This window comes from Acomys minous (assembly GCF_964271855.1).
Source record: "Acomys minous genome assembly, chromosome: 7".
In the NCBI taxonomy this organism is placed as follows: domain Eukaryota; kingdom Metazoa; phylum Chordata; class Mammalia; order Rodentia; family Muridae; genus Acomys; species Acomys minous.
In genome coordinates this window covers 88819941-88838323 of record NC_140488.1, presented here as the reverse complement: position 1 = coordinate 88838323, position 18383 = coordinate 88819941, and the positions used below count along the sequence as shown (strand labels likewise).

The 18383-nt window shown below is 35.7% G+C and overlaps 1 protein-coding gene across 10 annotated transcripts in view; it reads left to right on the top strand.

Annotated features, from left to right (window-relative positions):
• Window positions 1–18383, top strand: part of DMD (dystrophin) — a gene marked incomplete at its 3' end in the record, with an annotated part of 2106393 nt that overhangs the window by 1334213 nt on the left and 753797 nt on the right. For all 10 annotated transcript variants that reach the window (XM_084788839.1, XM_084788837.1, XM_084788840.1 and 7 more), the window contains one exon: window positions 13742–13906. In XM_084788839.1, the coding sequence (XP_084644965.1) occupies window positions 13742–13906 (165 nt within the window). The remainder of the gene's footprint in view (window positions 1–13741; window positions 13907–18383) is intronic.

Genomic DNA, 18383 nt, shown 5'->3' with positions numbered 1-18383 from the left:
GTATGGAGATAGGGTTTGAAAAGAAAAAGGGAGGATATAGAAATATATAGGGATAACAGGACAAAAAGTAAAACCTACTCCTCAGTGGCCTTAACTATTACTCACAAACAAGATTATTTTCAAATCATTGATATAGAATTTTGTATATTGATGCAAAACAAGTTCAATTTTGAAACATTGGTATAGAATTCAAATTCGTGATTATTTTTTACACACATTAGATATATTGCCACTCTAATAGGAGGTAGTTTACACACACAATTCAATTATAATACAAGGTTTACTTCCAATACTTTAAAGGTGTTATTGTAGGCTGTTTAGGATAATTAAGTAATATGAGTTAATTGTTGGTTGATCAACTCATGGCCATGCCAATTACTAGTCTATTTTCATCACAAGAATATACACCTATGTTTAAAAGATAGATAAGGTAAAATAGATAAGGTCTCCCAAAACCTCAGAGACATACAGAATCTGGAATTTAAAGATGTTTTATTATTTTAATGATCCTTTGACAATAAGACAAATTAACTTCTGGCAACACTGAGCCTACGTCTGAGAAGCTGATGAGCATCAATGAACCTCCTCCTCGAGATGGCTTCTAATGGGGCAACAAGCCACTGAGAAAAATGTCCTCATTTCTGCTACAGAATGCATTCTGCCTAAAAGTGGGCAACATTGGATCCACGCAGAGTTGATGGCCAAACTCTCACAAGACAGGATAAGCAAGTCCTTAATAACTCCTGCTTTACAAATATGTCTGCCAGATATATTGGGCCAGAGGCTGAAGATGGGACTCCAATGTTATACAGTGTTTTGTGTGACTATCTAGGCAGCAAATTGTCTATATCATTTTATCATTTTGGAAGCTGCTAACCTGTACTTCCTGTCTACTCAGATAAGTAATTTTATTCCTTCTCAAGTCTCTCATGGGGTTGAAGACCAGATAGTTTGGTTTTACAATTAAGCTTAGTGGTTTAGGGGTTAAGATGCTTTTAGATCTACATAGAAGTTTTCAGGATGATAGAGATAATTATGATAGATGTTGAATTATATTCAGAGTTGTAGATTCACCAAGACAGGAAAGATGTTTTCTCCAAGGTTGCCAAATACAAATAGGCAAAACACTATTAATGTAACATTTATATAATTCCTAATTGTTTTGTTATCCATATTACTATATGTAGTTTATTGTATATATATGTAATAATATAAATATGTATGCAAAATTAAAAGTATAGAGTTATATTTGGAGAAGGACTACACACAATATAACCAGAGATTTGTAGGCAGTGTGGAAAGAGAATCTCCATCTCTACCAGGCATGGAAAAGATGAGGTCAGTCTTCAAGTAGCTACTACAGATGGGAATTTTGGAAAGCAAATTATACTCTTATTGTGATGTGGAGATTTGATTCAAGCTCTATTTTCATTTTAGTCTAACAAAAATATACATTGTCTATTTGTTTATTTGTTTGAAACAGGTTCTCACTATATATCCCTGGTTGGTCTGGAGATTGTTCTGTAAATTAGTCAAACCTCCAAATAACAGATCAAATTTTTTTTTTGTTCTCCCAAGTGTTGGGATTAAGGAAATACATCTTTAAGTCTTTCCTTTAATTTTGTCATTATGTTAACTAATGTTTTCCCCCATAGAGTAAAATTCCACAGATTGGTACAAAAATTTCTTTAATGTCATCTTTTGGTAAACACACTATTTCACATGCCAGTCATAAGATCCTAAAGTGCCACTTTAAGGGCCAAAATTATTAGAACAGCCAGGATGCTCAAACAAACAATAGGGAACACAGTTTCCTGCAAAACATTTTGAAAAAATAGATCCTAGAGGCTTTTGCCTGAAAGCATTATTGACCATGGTTGTAAGAGATTAAGAAAATGGAATTAGCACACAAAAATCCTCTTCTGACATAAGGTGATGTTGGATGCTTCATACAACCAACTTAAAATATGTGTTTGAAATTTGCTTAGTGGTTTTAAGAAGAAACTGATTTCATATAAACTTAAAATTATTTACATTTTAAATTTTTAAGTAGGAAAAATCTTTTTTAAATTTTATACTTTTTAATAACAATTCTGTATGAGAATACAATACATCTTGAACACAGTTGTTATTCACTGCACCTTTCACAGTCCTTGCCAACCTCTTTCCCAGATCCACACCTATATAGTTTTCCATCAGAAAAGAACAGGCCTCCAGAAGATATCAACCAAACATAACATAACAAGATACAATAAGACTATGCACATAACTCCTATCAAGGCTGAGCAAGGCAAATCAATAGGAAGGGAAAAATTCGAAGAGCAAGTGAAAGAATCAGAGACACTTCCTATTCCCACTGTTAGGCGTCCCACAAAAATGCCAGGCTAACAACGACAACATATGTGTATAGGACCTACTGCAGACCCGTGCAGGCTATATTATTATCCTTCAATCTTTGTGAGCCCCTATGAGCCCTGCGTAGTTGATTCTGTAGGTCATGTTCTCCTGGCATCCTCTACCCATCTAGCTACTACAATTGTTCCTCCACCTCCTCTTCAGGCTTCCCAAACCCCAAGGACAATGGCCTGATGGACATCTACAGCTTGGACTCTCTCTCCACCTAACGTTTGGCTACTATAGCTCAGTAGCACAGCTTGAAACCAAGGACAGTGATACCTCAGAAAGTTCAGTAAAGTTTTCACAATACTGTTTTTTTTTCCATATAGAGTTAAGTATTGTCTTTTCAAGTTCTACACAAAAAAATTGCATTGAATCTGTAGATTTGTTTTTGGTAAGATAGCCATTTTTACTTTGTTGATCCAACAATCCATGAGCATGGGCGGTCTTTACATTTTCTGATATTGTCTTCAATTTTTTTCTTCAAAAACTTGAAATTTTTTTCATGTAAGCTTTCAGTTTCTTGGTTATAGTTACCACAATATATTCTACATTATGTGACAAGGGTGGTTTCCCTGATTTCTTTATGAGTCCTTTGTCGTTTGTATATAGGAGGACTATTTTTTTTTTTAGTTTATCTTGTATCCAACCACTTTGCTGAAAGTGTTTATCAGCTGTGCGATTTCCCTAATGGAATTCTACAAATAAAGATGTTTTTACTTGATCATGGTGGATGAATTATTCTTAGATTTGGTTTATGAGTATTCTATTGAGCGTTTTTGCATATACATTCATAAGTGAATCTGGCCTATAATTCTCTTTCTTTGTTCAATCTTTGTGTGGTTTGGGTATTAAGGTAACTGTCAATGTTCCTTCTGTTTCTATTTTGTGGAAAAATTTGTGAAGTATTGACATTAACTCTTTTTTGAAAGTCTGATAAAATTTTGCACTAAAACTCTCTCGCTTTATGCTTTTTTAGTTGAATATTTTCAAATAACTGCTTCTATTTCATTACATGTTATAAGTCTATTTAAAATTTTCATCTGCTCTTGATTTAACTTTGGTACATGGTACAAAATAATCCATTCTCTTTAGATTTTTCAATATTGTGAAGTACAGTTTTTTTAAATTGTTACTCAATGATTCTTTAGATTTCTTCACTGCCTGTTGTTATGTCACCCTTTTTCATTTCTGATTGTGTTGATTTGGATATTTTCTGTGTGTCTATTAGTTAGTTGGAATAAAGGTTTTCTCTCTTGTTGATTTTCTCAAAGAACTAATGCTTTCTTTCATTTATTCTTTATATTTTTCTTTGTTTCTACTTTACTTATTTCATTTCTCAATTTGATTGTTTCTTGATGCGTACTTCTATTGCATATTTTAACTCTTTTTTGATCTAGTGTTTTCAGTTGTACTATCAAGTTGCTAATATGAAATCTCTTCAATTTTTTAATGTAGTCACTTAATGTTATGAACATTTCTTTTGGAATTACTTTCATTTTGTTCCATTAATTGGGTGTGCTATGTATTCATTTTTATTGAATCATAGAAATATTTTAACTCCTTCTATATTTCTGTCTTGACCCACTAGTCATAAAATATGCAATTGTTCAGTTTCCATGAGTTTATAGACATCCTGTACTTTCTGTTTTTGTTGAAATCCAGCTTTAGTTCAGGGTGTCTGGTAGGACACAAGGGCTTAATTCACGCTTCTTATATCTGTTGACACATGCTTTGTGATTGAGTATGTGATCAATTTTGGAGGAAGCTCCCTGAATTGCTGAGAAGAAATTATGTCTTTTGTGTTTTGGTAAATTTTCTCTAGATATCTTTTATTTTTTAATATATTTTATTAATTTATTCATATTACATTTCAATTCTCATCCCATCCCTTGTATCCTTCCATTCCTCCCTCCCTCTCGTTTCCCCTTACACCCTTCTCTATGACTGTGACTGAGGGGGACCTCCTCCCCCTGTATATGCTCAGAGGGTATCATATCTCTTCTTGGTAGACTGCTATTCTTCCTCTGAGTGCCACCAGGCCTCCACATCCAGGGGTGGTGGTCAAATATGAGGCACCAGAGTTCGTGTGAAAGTCAGTCGCCATTCTCCATTCAACTGTGGAGAATATCCTGTACATTGGCTAGATCTGGGTAAGGGTTCAAAGTTTACTGCACATATTGTCCTTGGCTGGTGCCATAATTTGGGCAGGACCCCTGGGCCCATATCTGCCCATCATAGTGTTCTTCTTGTAGGTTTCTAGGCCCCTCTGGATCCTTTTATTTCCCCATTCTCCCATGCTTCTCTCACCTAGACTCCAAATAGGATGCCCTCCCCTCTGTCCCACTTTCCTGGTAAGTGAAGACTTTCGTGGGACATGCCCCTTGGGCTAGTGTCCAGATATAAGTGAGTATATACCATTTGATTATTTCTGCTTCTGGGTTAACTCACTCATTATGATCATTTCTAGCTCAATCCATTTGTCCACAAATTTCGGGAGTTCCTTGTTTTTAATAGCTGAGTAGTATTCCATAGTGTAAATGTACCACAGTTTCTTTATCCATTCTTCTACTGAGGGACATTTAGGCTATTTCCATGTTCTGGCTATTATGAATAAGACAGCTATGAACATGGTTGAGCAAATGTTCTTGTTGTGTGCTGGAGCATCTTCTGTGTATATTCCAAAGAGTGCAATAGCTAGATCTTGAGGAAGCCTTATTCCCAGTTTTCTGATAGATTTTCAGATAGATTTCCAAAACAGCTGTACTAGTTTGCATTCATATCAGCAATGGAAGAGTGTTCCTCTCTCTCCCCATCCTCACTAGCATGTGGTGTCGCTTGAGTTTTTTTTTTATCTTAGCCATTCTGATGAGTGTAAGATGGAATCTCAGAGTTGTTTTTATTTGCATTTCCCTGATGACTAAGGATAGTGAGCATTTCTTTAAGTGTTTCTCAACCATTTGATATTCCTCTGTTCAAAATTCTCTTTCTTCAATTCTTGTAATTCTTATGTTTTTCTTTTCATGGTGTCCTTAATTTCTTAGATGTTTTGTGTTGGGAATTTTTCAGCTTTTTAAAAATTTTTTTAATTTTTATTTTATATTATTTTTTATTAATTTATTCATATTACATCTCAGCTGTTAGCCCATCCATTGTATCCTCCCATTCCTCCCTTCCTCCTACTTCCCCCCTACTCCCCTCCCTTATGTCTGTGTCTGAGAGGGACCTCCTCCCCCTGTATATGCTCATAGGATATCAAGTCTCTCTTTGGTGACCTATTGTCCTTCCTCTGAGTGCCACCAGGCATCTCCATTCTCAGAAAAATGGGAATAGGGTTTCCTCAAGACCCAGCTATTCCACTCCTTGGAATATACCCAGAGGATGCACTACCACACAACAGGACATATGCTCAACCATGTTCATAGCTGCATTATTCATAATAGCCAGAACATGGAAACAACCTACGTGTCCCTCAGTAGAAGAATGGATAAAGAAACTGTGGTACATCTACACTATGGAATACTACTCAGCTATTAAAAACAAGGAATTTCCAAAATTTGTGGACAAATGGATTCAACTAGAAATTGTCATAATGAGTCAGCTTTTTTTCAATATTTTCTTTGATGGATGCATCAGTTTCTTCCATTGTGTTTTGTACAACTGAGATTCTTCCTCAGTCACTTGTATTCTGTTAGGAATGCTTACCTCTGCATTTCCTGTATTCTTCCCTAAATTCTCCCTCTCCAGGATTTCCTTAGTCTGTGCTTTCTTTATTATTTCCATTTCCATCTTAAGGTCTTAAACTGATTTATTGAGTTCCTTCATCTGTTTGTTTATACTTTCCTTTTTTCTTTATATTATTTGTTTAATTCCTTTCCCTGTTTGTTTGTGTTTTCTGGGTTCTAACTTTGATTTATTCATTTCCTCTCTAAAGGCCTAGAACTCTTTGTTTGTACCTTTTTTTTCTCTAAGGATTTTCTTCATTTCTTCCATTATCACTTTAATAAGTATGATTTAATTCATTTTTGTGCATGTGTTTCAATTGTGTTGGGGGATCCAAGGCTGCTTGCCGTGGGATAATGGGTTCTGAAAATACCACATTGTTCTGGTTTTTGTTGATTGTATTTTTATGCAGGCCTTTAGCCATCTGGTTGTATATAATGTTGGCTATAGATCCTGTTGCCCACTAGGGTTCTCTGGGGATCTATGGCAGGAAGCTAGATGTTCCAAAAGGTGCTCCTCCTCAGATTGTTGGGAATGATCTCAGATTAGTGGAAGGTTTTCACAAACTTGCTGGAGAATTTCCTCAGCTCTCTGGTCGTGGGGGCCAAATGAATTCCTCAGGAGTCCAGGAACCTTTCTCTCAAAAAGGAAAATCCTGAAGTTGAGTGCCTTGCTTTCTTGCTCCAAGGTTAATGAGGTCCTACTTCCCAGCTACGGTCCTCAGTCAGTGTGCTCAGCCACTGTGTTCACTGTGTTGGGGAGCCCTCAGTTTTCTCTGCCTGATTAGGTATCAGAAGGTATCCATTCCTCCACAGTAAGGGCTGAGAATGTTGTACCCTCCAAGTCTCCACAGCCTGGCAGTGAATGTGGGCACATGAGATAGGAGATGTATGTCCCTTTCCAGGAAGGTAACCACTTCAGGAGAGGGTCTGAGGTTGGGGCCACAAAATGCAGTACCCAGAAAGTCTTTGCTGCATGGCAGTGATAGTGGGTACCTGAGCTACATGTCCTGGTCCCAGAAGGTAACCACTTCATTAGATGGACTGAGGTTGAGATCCACAAGCTGTGGTATCTGGTAACTGGACAGTCTCTGTTCAATGACAATGTATGCCCACAATGGGCTGCCCAGGTTCCCGAAGGCCTGAAGCTGAGGCCAAGACAGTGGAAGCCCAGGAGTTTTTCTAGGGTTTAGCCGGGTAACATGGAGTTGGACCCAGGAGTTTCCCATACTGTGGCCTCCTGTCTCATCTGGGAAAGATAGACATTTGGGGTTTTGTGGTTCACCCAGGCCTGTTAGTTGCGCTGCTTTCACTGCTGCCCTGTTGTTCAGTTATGGTGTATACTCAGTGCCACCATCTTGGATCCTACCTTTGGTAACTTTTAAATCCTTAATTTTTCACAAAAGCATCAGTTATAGCTTAAATATGAAATTAATCCCCAAAGCTCATGTGTTACAGTCCTGATAGCTTTCTACTTGGTGTATATTCTGGAAATTTCAAGAGATAGGGCCTATATGAAGTAAGTAGGAAATTGAGATACCTGGCCCCTCCCCCTCCTCCCTTGAGTAGAACTTTTAAAACTGACGATGTATAATCACATAATGCATATCTCCCTTTTTCTTTCCAATGTATACTGTTTTATATAAAGGTAAGATTATTTTCAACTCCTATCATTTGAAAAGCTATTTTTAAATGGCACCTCACAAAATAACTGAATATTAAGTTGTAATATTTTATTAACCTTGTTTTAGGTAAAAATGCAAAGACAATGCTTTAACTTTCTTTGAGTTTGATTAAACATTAAACTAAATGTATAAGAAAACAGAAATATTTCCTCAGAAACCTAAGGATCATTTGTCTGTATCACCTAGGCTGAAGTGGTGACTCTCTTTATAAAAGCAAAGACTTCTATGGTAGAATGTGAAAGTATGAGCATAGTTGGGGAAGAGGAAAGACAAATATGGGGTTAATTTTTATGAAAACATTCTACATAGTTTGTATTTGCCATATAAACTTACATTTGAACTTCTTTATGAGTTTTATTGTCCCTAGAGTTTAAACAGTATGTGATCAAAATCATGCTGTGTAGTAAAAAAAGTGTGTGGGTAGGTGCATAGTTAGGTGAGTGTAAATCCCTATCCCATAAAATGTATTTTAGAAGATAAATGAGAGCTATTGAAGTTTGGGCAAATCAATTTCACCAATTCACTTAACGTTGCTAATGCCTCCGGGAACAGTTATAGCACTTGTTACCTAACGTTAGAGTAAGTTTGAATAAAGGTGAACAATCAAAAACTATTTTCTATGTGTTATGTGCATTATTAAGAATTTTTAAGGTATGAAGTTAGTTGCTTAGGCTGCAAATCAACAAATTAATGAACAAGAATACTGCTCATGAACACCAAGTTTTAATGAAAAGCCAATATGGGTTTAGAGTGGTAATAAGGGCACTGTACTCCAGGGACTACAAAACTCTTTATTATACATCAAATTTTACTGACTTTGAAATCTTGCTGCAAATGCTCATTTACCACATTTTGTATTATGTATTTGAGGTCTTTGGCAACAATTAAAAAATCCATGTTTAGTAATTCAGTGATTGTACAGTAAAACAGATATCTACTGTGATGAATTAACAAAGTTAAGTATTATTTTCACCTAGAACTGGAAGTTATACATCAATAAAAAGTCTATAAACATTATGAATAAAATGCAAACACTTTAATAATGAAATCCACTTATGTTAAAATTAAAATCCCCAGAGATATAACATTGAGGACTGACTATAGAATTTTACACACATTTTCAAAAGCCCAGTACTTTTCATTTCTACATCCATTATTGTTTTGACAAAATGTGCAAAGAAATGGAATATAAATGACCTCATAGTGAAGGATAGCTTACCATGAAACCTGTAGTAACCTAGAAAACTGTACCTTGCAATGTATTTTTCCTATATCTAGTTCTCCAGTGGCTTTAATTGATTGTTTTGTTTTGATTTACTTTGTTTTATTGTATATGAGTACATGTTTGTGTGTCGATGCAGATGCATTTTCTCTGAGGCCAGATGTCATCATCATGTATTATTCTTCACTGAGACAAAACCCAGAACCTGCAAATTATGCTTGACTGATCAGGCCTTATGGCTCTACCTGTCCCTGCCTTTTTCTAGAATTACAAGAACACCCCCACCAAAATCAATTCTCTTTCTGGAATGGTAACCAAGCCTATGCTTAAGTGGCATGCTAACTAAAATCATCTAAAGGGGAGGGAATATGAACTAATAAAATGTCTCCATAAGATAGGGCTGTATAGGACACTATAGGTAGGGCATTCTTTTAATTAGAGATTGATGTGCTAGGGCCCAGACTGTTGTGGATGGTGACACCCCTGATCAGATGATCCTGACCTCTATGAAAAAGCAGGTTGAGAAAACCAAAAAGAGAAAGCCAGTAAACAGCACTCCTCCAATACCTCTGCATCAGTTCCTATCTCCAGGAATTTGCCCTGCCTTGTCTTGAATTCCTTCACTGATAAACAGGGGTATGGAAGAGAAACTTTCTCTTGCTTGGTCACGGTGTTTCATTACGGCAATAGTAACTCTGAGTAAGACATGTAGCAAGCACTGTTCTCACTGAGTTCTCTTCTCGCTCCTCCTTTAATTTAATGAGCATGTAACTTATGTGAGTCTAAGTGAATTCTTGAAATATTGCATATTATTTTCATTTTTCCACAAAAGATAATGGTCTAGGTGAATTATTTCATTTACAGTACTGAATTTTGAAAGTTTTTTTTTCATTTTAAATATTGTATTTACTTTTTTGTTTTTTTTTCACTGTGAAAGTCTATTTTATTTTTTTTATTTTTTTCTCCTTTATTAATTTATTCTTGTTACATCTCAATGGTTATCCCATCCCTTGTATCCTCTCATTCTTCCCTCCCTCCCATTTTCCCCTTATTCCCCTCCCCTATGACTGTTCCTGAGGGGGATTACCTCCCCCTGTAGAGACAGTATTCCTAAAATGCCTTTAGAATATACTCCTGGTACTTTTATTCTTTTTTAGAATGGAGAGGTTTTGATGTGAGAGGTTAAATATAACCCTGTGACCATGAAATTGCTCAGCAATTGATATATTTATAGGTAATATATAGGATAATTATTGGAACAAACATTTTTTAAAAGTAGATATCCAATAAACTGATTACACAGACAATGTTAGAATGTATATTGTGTCCAGAATGAGAAGTCAAGACACCAATGGAACTGAAAGAAAACATGCCACAAATTCAGCACATTTTTAGTATGATATACTGATCATATCATACTGTTGCACACCTCTTTTCATCAAATCAGGTTTCATCAGTCCAAGTGCCAGGACAAACAGTCCAGTTGTTTTAAGGACTCTAGCTTCAAAATGTAATGTGAGCACACAAACAATTATATATCAGTTTTGCTTTTTTATATTTCAATTTTCTTTTTTGTAACAGATAGATAAAATAAAATTATACAAACTTATTTGGTAGCATGTGATGCTTTGATATATGCATACACTGTGCAATACTTAAATGCAACTAAACATTTTCATCTTTTCAAATTTTTTTCATGTATCTCTATGGTAAAGTGTTTAAAAATCCTTCCTTCTAGCCCTCTGAAAAATGTACTAAAGTATTATTTTTAGTCATCATTCATTAAATTATAACTCCTTACTCTTTTCTTAGTGTAATATAGTAGCTGTTAATTAACCTCTCCCCCATTCCTTTATAGGTGATATCATACAGTATTTGATTTTCTTTACCTTTTTTCATCGGCCATTTTCATCATATGTCTTAACTTTTTCTTCAAAAATGGAAGGTTTTTTCCTCTAATAGTAAAATGCTATACAGTCAAACTATACAAATGTCCATCTCTAGACAATTCTGATCAGGCAGCTTATCCTTAGTGAAGTTCAGACAAGTGCAAAACCCTATCTTTAAAAGGAAAATAAGTAAGAAAGGATAGGTTGTACCCAAAGGGTCATCCTCTTGTGTACACACACACACACACACACACACACACACACACACACACACACACACACGGTTGGGGAGAGAGAGAGGTGGGAGGAGGGAAGGATAGAGAGAGGGAAAAGGAGGGGGAGGGAGAAGGAGAGAGAGATAAATCCACAAGTTCCATATCAAGAGCCTGCATTTTTTAAACTTGAGCCCTTTTACCTTTAACATATTGTTCTTTAAGTTGTAACTTTCTGATGATTAGTACCATTCTTATAGCTGTTTTCTATTAAGTTATGGTACAAACCTATAGAACATTAAAATTATTTTTCTTTATATATGTAAAAATGAGTTTAATTCAATGCCTTTATTGAATATTCCTACCTGATCTTTTACTTGTTTGAAAAATTTTGTTTTCTTTTTTTAATATATTTTATTAATTTATTCATATTACATCTCAATTCTTATCCCATCCCTTGTATCCTCCCCTTCCTCCCTCCTTCCCGTTTTCCCCTTACTCCCTTCCCCTATGACAGTTGAGTAGAGAATGGGGTCTGACTTTGACACGAACTCTGGTGCCCCATGTTTGACCACGTCCCCTGGATGGGGAGACCTGGTGGCACTCAGAGGAAGGACAACAGGCTACCAAGAAGAGACTTGATACCCTATGAGCATATACAGGGGGAGGAAGTCTCCCTCAGTTACTTGTTCTCTTAACTGTACTTTTGAGGAGTAAAATTCGCTTTATCTATCTTACCCTTTATGACTAATGACTTTTTAAATCTTATTCAATCATCATATTTAACTACCCCGTACCCTGGCCCTACATGCCCCAATGTACAAATCAATATGCCCCAACTCTTGCCTTCTTGATGAGTTCACATAGCCTGGCAACCAGGTTAAACTTCCTCTTCCCTTATAAGACCATGTCTGGCAGGACCTGGAATTTCTCCTCATACAAATATGGCATTCTAGGAACCCTGGTCCCAGCCAATGATGTACACTCACCCCAAGATTCCCTACTCACCCTCCAAAAGTTTAAATAGCTTTTGCTTCCTCCAATTAAATGATCTGTCTCAATGAATCTGTCTCTTGAGAAGTCTGTTTGTTACATACTCATCGCCAACTGTGGTCTCATTCCCTCCTTACTTCCCTTCCCAGGATGCATCATGAAACATTACTGATTTACTGTGTAATACCACATTTGTATTACAAGAAAGGTATTAAAATATAAAGTGTTGCCCTTACAAGTGGATACTATTCTTTTATATTAGTCTTAATTTTTGATATTCTGAAGAAAATAACTTTACTATTATTCACCCTGGGTTTCTGTTTATAAAGGAATTTGAGCAACTGTTGTTAATATGTAACAGTTTTATTATGTTTTTATCATCATGCAGAGAGGTATTCTAAGCAATATTTAAAGATGGCTTTATTTAGTTTTTAGATTAACATTGTGTGTGTATTATGCACTGGAAGTTGGGGAAAACTGGCCTAAAATCTTAAGCAAAAGCACAAACCAATATTTAAAATTAAGTACTTAATATTATATCAGACAGTCTTTAATCTGTTAGATCAGACAATGATTAACTTTGTAACATATCACTTCCAATGGTATTTGGCATTTGATAAATCCAATGTTATCTATATTTAAATTTTAGATGATAACAGCAGTGATATGATGGGGTCCTGGGACATTATAGAAAGCAATAAATTGAAACTCCAAACCATGATGCTTACTATAAACTAATGCATTCATAAAATAACTATCAAGCCATTCTGTTACCCCCCTCTCATCCAAATGTCATATTACTTTTCAATCTGTTAATCAATGTCTACTTCACATATTTATACTAGGCCTCACAAGCTATAGCTCATAAAAATAATCTTACCAATTTTCTTTCTGCATAAATTATTTCTTTACATAATTTTCATTAAATACAAATAAAAGAAAATATTGTAGAAGTTATTGCCATAACAACAAAAATATAATGTAATAGTATAAATCATACTTATTTGAGGAGGACTTAGTTATATACCTAGTACTAATGCTCAGTAATTTGGTGCATGTCTTTGTAATACTGCATAGGATCTATACTTGGCATATACATTTAGTAAATGAGAAGTTAGATGAGGAATATTATCCTTGACTTCAATCAGTTGCAGTGTACATCTGTGTAAGTGTGAGTGAGTTATTTTCTGTGTGTGTGTGTTTGTGTGTGTGTGTGTGTGTGTGTGTGTGTGTGTGTGTGTGTGTGTGTGTGTTTTAGTACAGGCTCTCATTCTGTGGCCCTAGATAAATTTGGGCTTGCCCTGTATTGCAGGTGATCCTCCTATTCATAGCAATTCACATACCTCAGCCACGTATATGTTGGTATTACACATGTGAGGCACAACACCTGGCTTATGTGTATATTGTGCATTTACATAAAAGGTATTAGTGTCTATAAAATATATAATATTTTGTGTGCTTCCCAATGATTTCTAATATGTTGCTTACACATGAGCATTGCATATGTGTAACTTGTAACATCTTGTTAAACAGACCAGAGAATTACTATAATATCTCCTTTTGAATTTTTTGTCATTTTTAATGTATACCACTATAATTGTTTATCTTTTTTCCTGTTAAGGTCTCCAGGGCTTTACCTGAAAAACAAGGAGAACTTGAAGTTTACTTAAAAGATTTTAGACAGCTTGAAGAGGAGCTAAATCACCTGCTTCTGTGGCTCTCTCCTATTAGGAACCAGTTGGAAATTTATAGCCAATCAAGTCAACCTGTACCATTAGAACTGAAGGTGGGTGCCTCTAGCTTTATCTATCTATCTATCTATCTATCTATCTATCTGTCTGTCTGTCTGTCTGTCTATCTATCTATCTATATACCTATCTATTCTTTCTATCTCTCTCTATCTATATATCTATTTTTATTTCTGGCAGAATGGCTCAAAAACAGTATTGAGTTTTTCATTGGTTACTTTGAATCTCATCACTTCTTAAGAGAGGACAAGGAAAACATTCAATTCACAATAAATACAGCAATCTTTGAAATGGGGTTTACAGAGCAAAGATTGATATTGGGTATATGTCTAAATTCCAAATGAAAAAGGAGAAACTCTTTGCCTAGGTTAGTGTGTTAGTGTGTTAGTGTAAGCAACTGGGATCAGAGAAGATTCTGGTAAAATGAACAGTGTTCTTCCTGAAAACAGGCCAGAGTGAGCAGACAGCAGCTGGATGCTAGAGAATGAAAAATCTAATCTATTTAGAGGGTGATATGATTTCTTGTTGATCCATAGTAAATTAATTTAGCAGGGTTTTCTCTTGCTTTGTTTGTCAGAAAACATAAAGATAGGGCTAAGGAAGTTGCAGGACCCTTACTAAATTTCAGTCAGGTAGAGATTTTTGTCAACATTAACATTAATGTCACTGTGATAATTATTACTTCCTTAGCATTTTACGTTTCTCTCAGACTTTGCTAGACATGTCTTTATTAAACTGATCATTATAAATGCTTGTATCCTCTTTGTTAATATGATCCCTTTTCAGTCACTGCTATTTTATTTATTTTATTTATTCACATTACATCTTGACTGTTATCTCCTCACAGTATCTTCCCATTACTGCCTTTTCTCCATCTTCTGCCATATTCCCCTCTGCTAGATCATCACTGCTTTAATTGCATTTCAATAGGTATATATTTGTAGATGTCTTAACTAAACCTTATTCTTGTCTAAAATTCTTATAATAAATATTTGAGAAAGTTGTATTTAAGGGAAAGAATAAAAATCAAAAAGAAATAGGAAGGTTTGTTACTGCTAAATTGAGTTATATTTGCAAAGTCCAATGTTTTCCTTTTGCCTTCCTTCCTCCTGATGTTTTTATCGACCACTCTGATAGCTGTGCACTGAGAACACATGGTACTTTAGAAATTGCAGGTAAACATCATTTCCCCAGTACAAAACTCAGCCTGCTCAATCACTGCCATGGTCCTCAGTTCATTCTGACAATCAAACCCATGAGGAACAATAACCTTTAACCAGTACTAAATTCCATTAACTTTATATATACAAGACAGGTAACTACACATCCTGTACATCAATAACATTGGAGATCTTGACACCAAGGCATAGCTTCTGTGTCACTCTACCCTTGAGTCATATGTGCCTAGTCACAAGGGATGGCTGGACAAAGCACATCTTCAATTCAGAGATTATCCTGTTCTAGGATTCTATGTTTCCAGTTAGCTAGTAATGGAAGCATCCTCAGATATAGTTGATACTCATGCAATTAATTACCAGTATGACATCTCATCAATTATGGTTGTTTCATTACTGAATAAACCACCTCAATAAGAAAGTACAGGGCTGAGTGTCATGGTTATGCATAGCTGTAATCTCAGTACTCTGGGAGACAGAGGCACGTGGATCCCTGTGAGTCTGAGGACAGCCTGGACTACAAAATGAGTCTAGGACAGCCAAGGCTGTCCCCAAAACCCCCTAAAAAAGAAAAGGAAAGAAGAAGAAGGAGAAGTGGAGGAGGAAGAGAGGAGGAGGAGGAGGAGGAGGAGGAAGAGAGGGGGAATAAACAGATAGGTACTTTACCCAAAAGAACCACAGTTTGAGCCATATTCTAAATTATGTTGAATCTAGTGTTATATTTATGACACTGATTTCATATCACAAATAAGAAAGGATACAAATTCTTCCCTCTCAACTTAGAATCAGTAGTTTTTAAAAATTTGTATATCATAGGTAAAATCTTACTCATCAACATGTGCATTTCAGAAAAAAAATAAAGTAGATACTCAATGTGAGCCATCATTTTCCATATAATATATGTAAGAGAAGGGAAAACAAAATCTCTTGACACAAATACATCTTATTGACTAGACCAAAGTGACTTTAGTCTGGTCTCTGCTCTTCCCTCCCTGTCCTCATTTAGTTCTCCAATATTGAAAAGTCACATCAGTCTTTCTTTCTCAGTAGCACACAGGTTTCTGACAAATAGGTCTTACAGGCTGCAGTGAAGCCACTCTTTTCTCTCTTAATGAACTTCATTATCAAAGCCACATGTCACCACTTTCACCGCTGTGCAGTGTTTCCATGTCATGCTATTTGCTTCCTACAGCTTAGTTTAAATCACTGAGGGAAGAAACAGCTGCTTCTTGCCATGCAGAAAACTCTGGCATATCTTTGCACATTCTGTTTTTTCACCTTTGGGTGTAAATTTTAAAAAAAATAGTCTTTAAGGTCCTTTCTTCTATTCATGGCCATATCCAGACCATGCATGTGTTCCTGGTTATCACAAAGCCCTTAACCAACTTTTTATCCCTCTGTGTCAAGTTTCTATCTCTACTCTCTAATAAATGATTTAACTTTATACATTTTCTCTTTTTTCTTAAATTATGGATTTCAGTCTTATAGTTTGCTGTAGGATATAGTCCTCTGTTTAAAGAAAGTAAGCATTTATTTTCAATATAAAAATGATAAAATGAGTTATTATTTGTTGCACTTTACCCAAAATAAAAAATAAAGCATTGAAATGGATTGGAGAACATGCCAACCTTTTAACACAGGCAATTAAACTGCCTTAAAAACTCAGTTAAAAGTCAATTCAAAGACAGTAGATATAAAGGAAGCATGGTTCCATTTTCTCAATTTAAAGAAGAATTCTTTTTCCATTTTTGGTGGTCACGGATATCTCAGAAGCAAAGGGCCTAGAGCCCTGCCATTCAGGTCGTTCATCGTCTCTTGTCAAACTCTTAGCACCTGTTAGGGAATAAAAGGATATGTAATGTCCTACATGAACTTCAGTGTTGTTCACCTGGCATTTCATGCTTATTGATGAAATGCAGCAAGCTATGTAATGAAACGCAAATTAAAGAAAAAAGAAAAAAGCCTAAGGGCTCTGTTCTAATACATTGTTTATGCTAGAGTGAAAATTGACTGCACATCTCTTGGTTTGTGCAATTTACTCCCGAAATATTCCTATTCAGGAAATCCTGCAAATAGCAATATTCATCTTGAAAATCACCTCACAGAACCCTTAGCAAGCTGAGAAATATAATCAATGAGATCGTGATGTAGAGGGTGAAAATGAGGCATAATCACAGCCCTTTTCCATCAGTCAGCCCACTAGAAGGCATGCCTTTGAATTTTGATTTTCAAATGCACTCTCCATTTAGACATAAACTATGTTGATTTCAAATTTCACAAATGATAATTGAATGCTAAGATCCGAAGATTATTTTAGAATTTCTATAAAGGGTTTTATGCTTTTAATCTTTAATGAGACCTTTCAATAATGAGCTAGAGGTAGACTGTTTATCTGACATATAACAGCCTAACTACTGCTTTCTAAACTTTTTATTGAAATAGGGGTATAGGAAATATGTAATTCTCTTTGTTAAATCTTAATAAATGGACTATTTCCATATTAATGTCAAAGGTGGTGTTTCCTCCCTCCAGAAAAACTTTTCTTCTGTGGTTTATAAATAAACCCAACATTCTGGCTCTTCCTTAGCATGTTAGAAATGAAATTGTATACAATGTAAAATTCCCAGACAAATATCAGAATCCTAATAGCTGACCACAGTAACTAAATACCCAAATCATATGTTCACATTACAGTGAGTATTGATGAGGAAAAATAGTAATCAACAATTTAACAGGCAAGAGGGACGTTATCCAAAACCTATGCAATGGAAGTGAAAAATTGAACCCAATTCTGTTCAAGCAAGACAACAGAAGACTGTGGATGTGGACCAGTTGATAAGAGTGCCTGTCTTCCATGTGTGAATCACTACACAAATCAGAACTGGTAGCAAATGCCTGTAATCCTAGCACCAAGGAGGTAGACACAGAGGATGTTGGAGTTCAAGACCATTATCAACTATATAGAGAGTCTGCAACCAGCCTGAGAGGCCTGAGAGCCTGTCTTAATAAGAAAAAAACAAACAAAAGCCAAGCACACCCAAACCCCACACAAATAAATAAACAGAAAATAAAAGGCCTTTCAAGTACTAGATAAGTTCATAGGAAAGTAGTTGAGCGTCTCTAGGGGTGGCAGGGGAAAACGCTTATTCCTTCTATGTTTCCCAATTGTGTGTTTTGGGAGTCAGTCCCTGTCTTCCCACAAATTTGCATATCAGGGCACTAATTTCCCTGATGATTAGATTTCATGTAGTTCATGAGTCAGGAGGATCCTCAGTGCAGATATTCCTAGGTCAGAACACAAGGGAGAGTACATGGGTTTTTTTTTTTTTTAAGGCAAAAG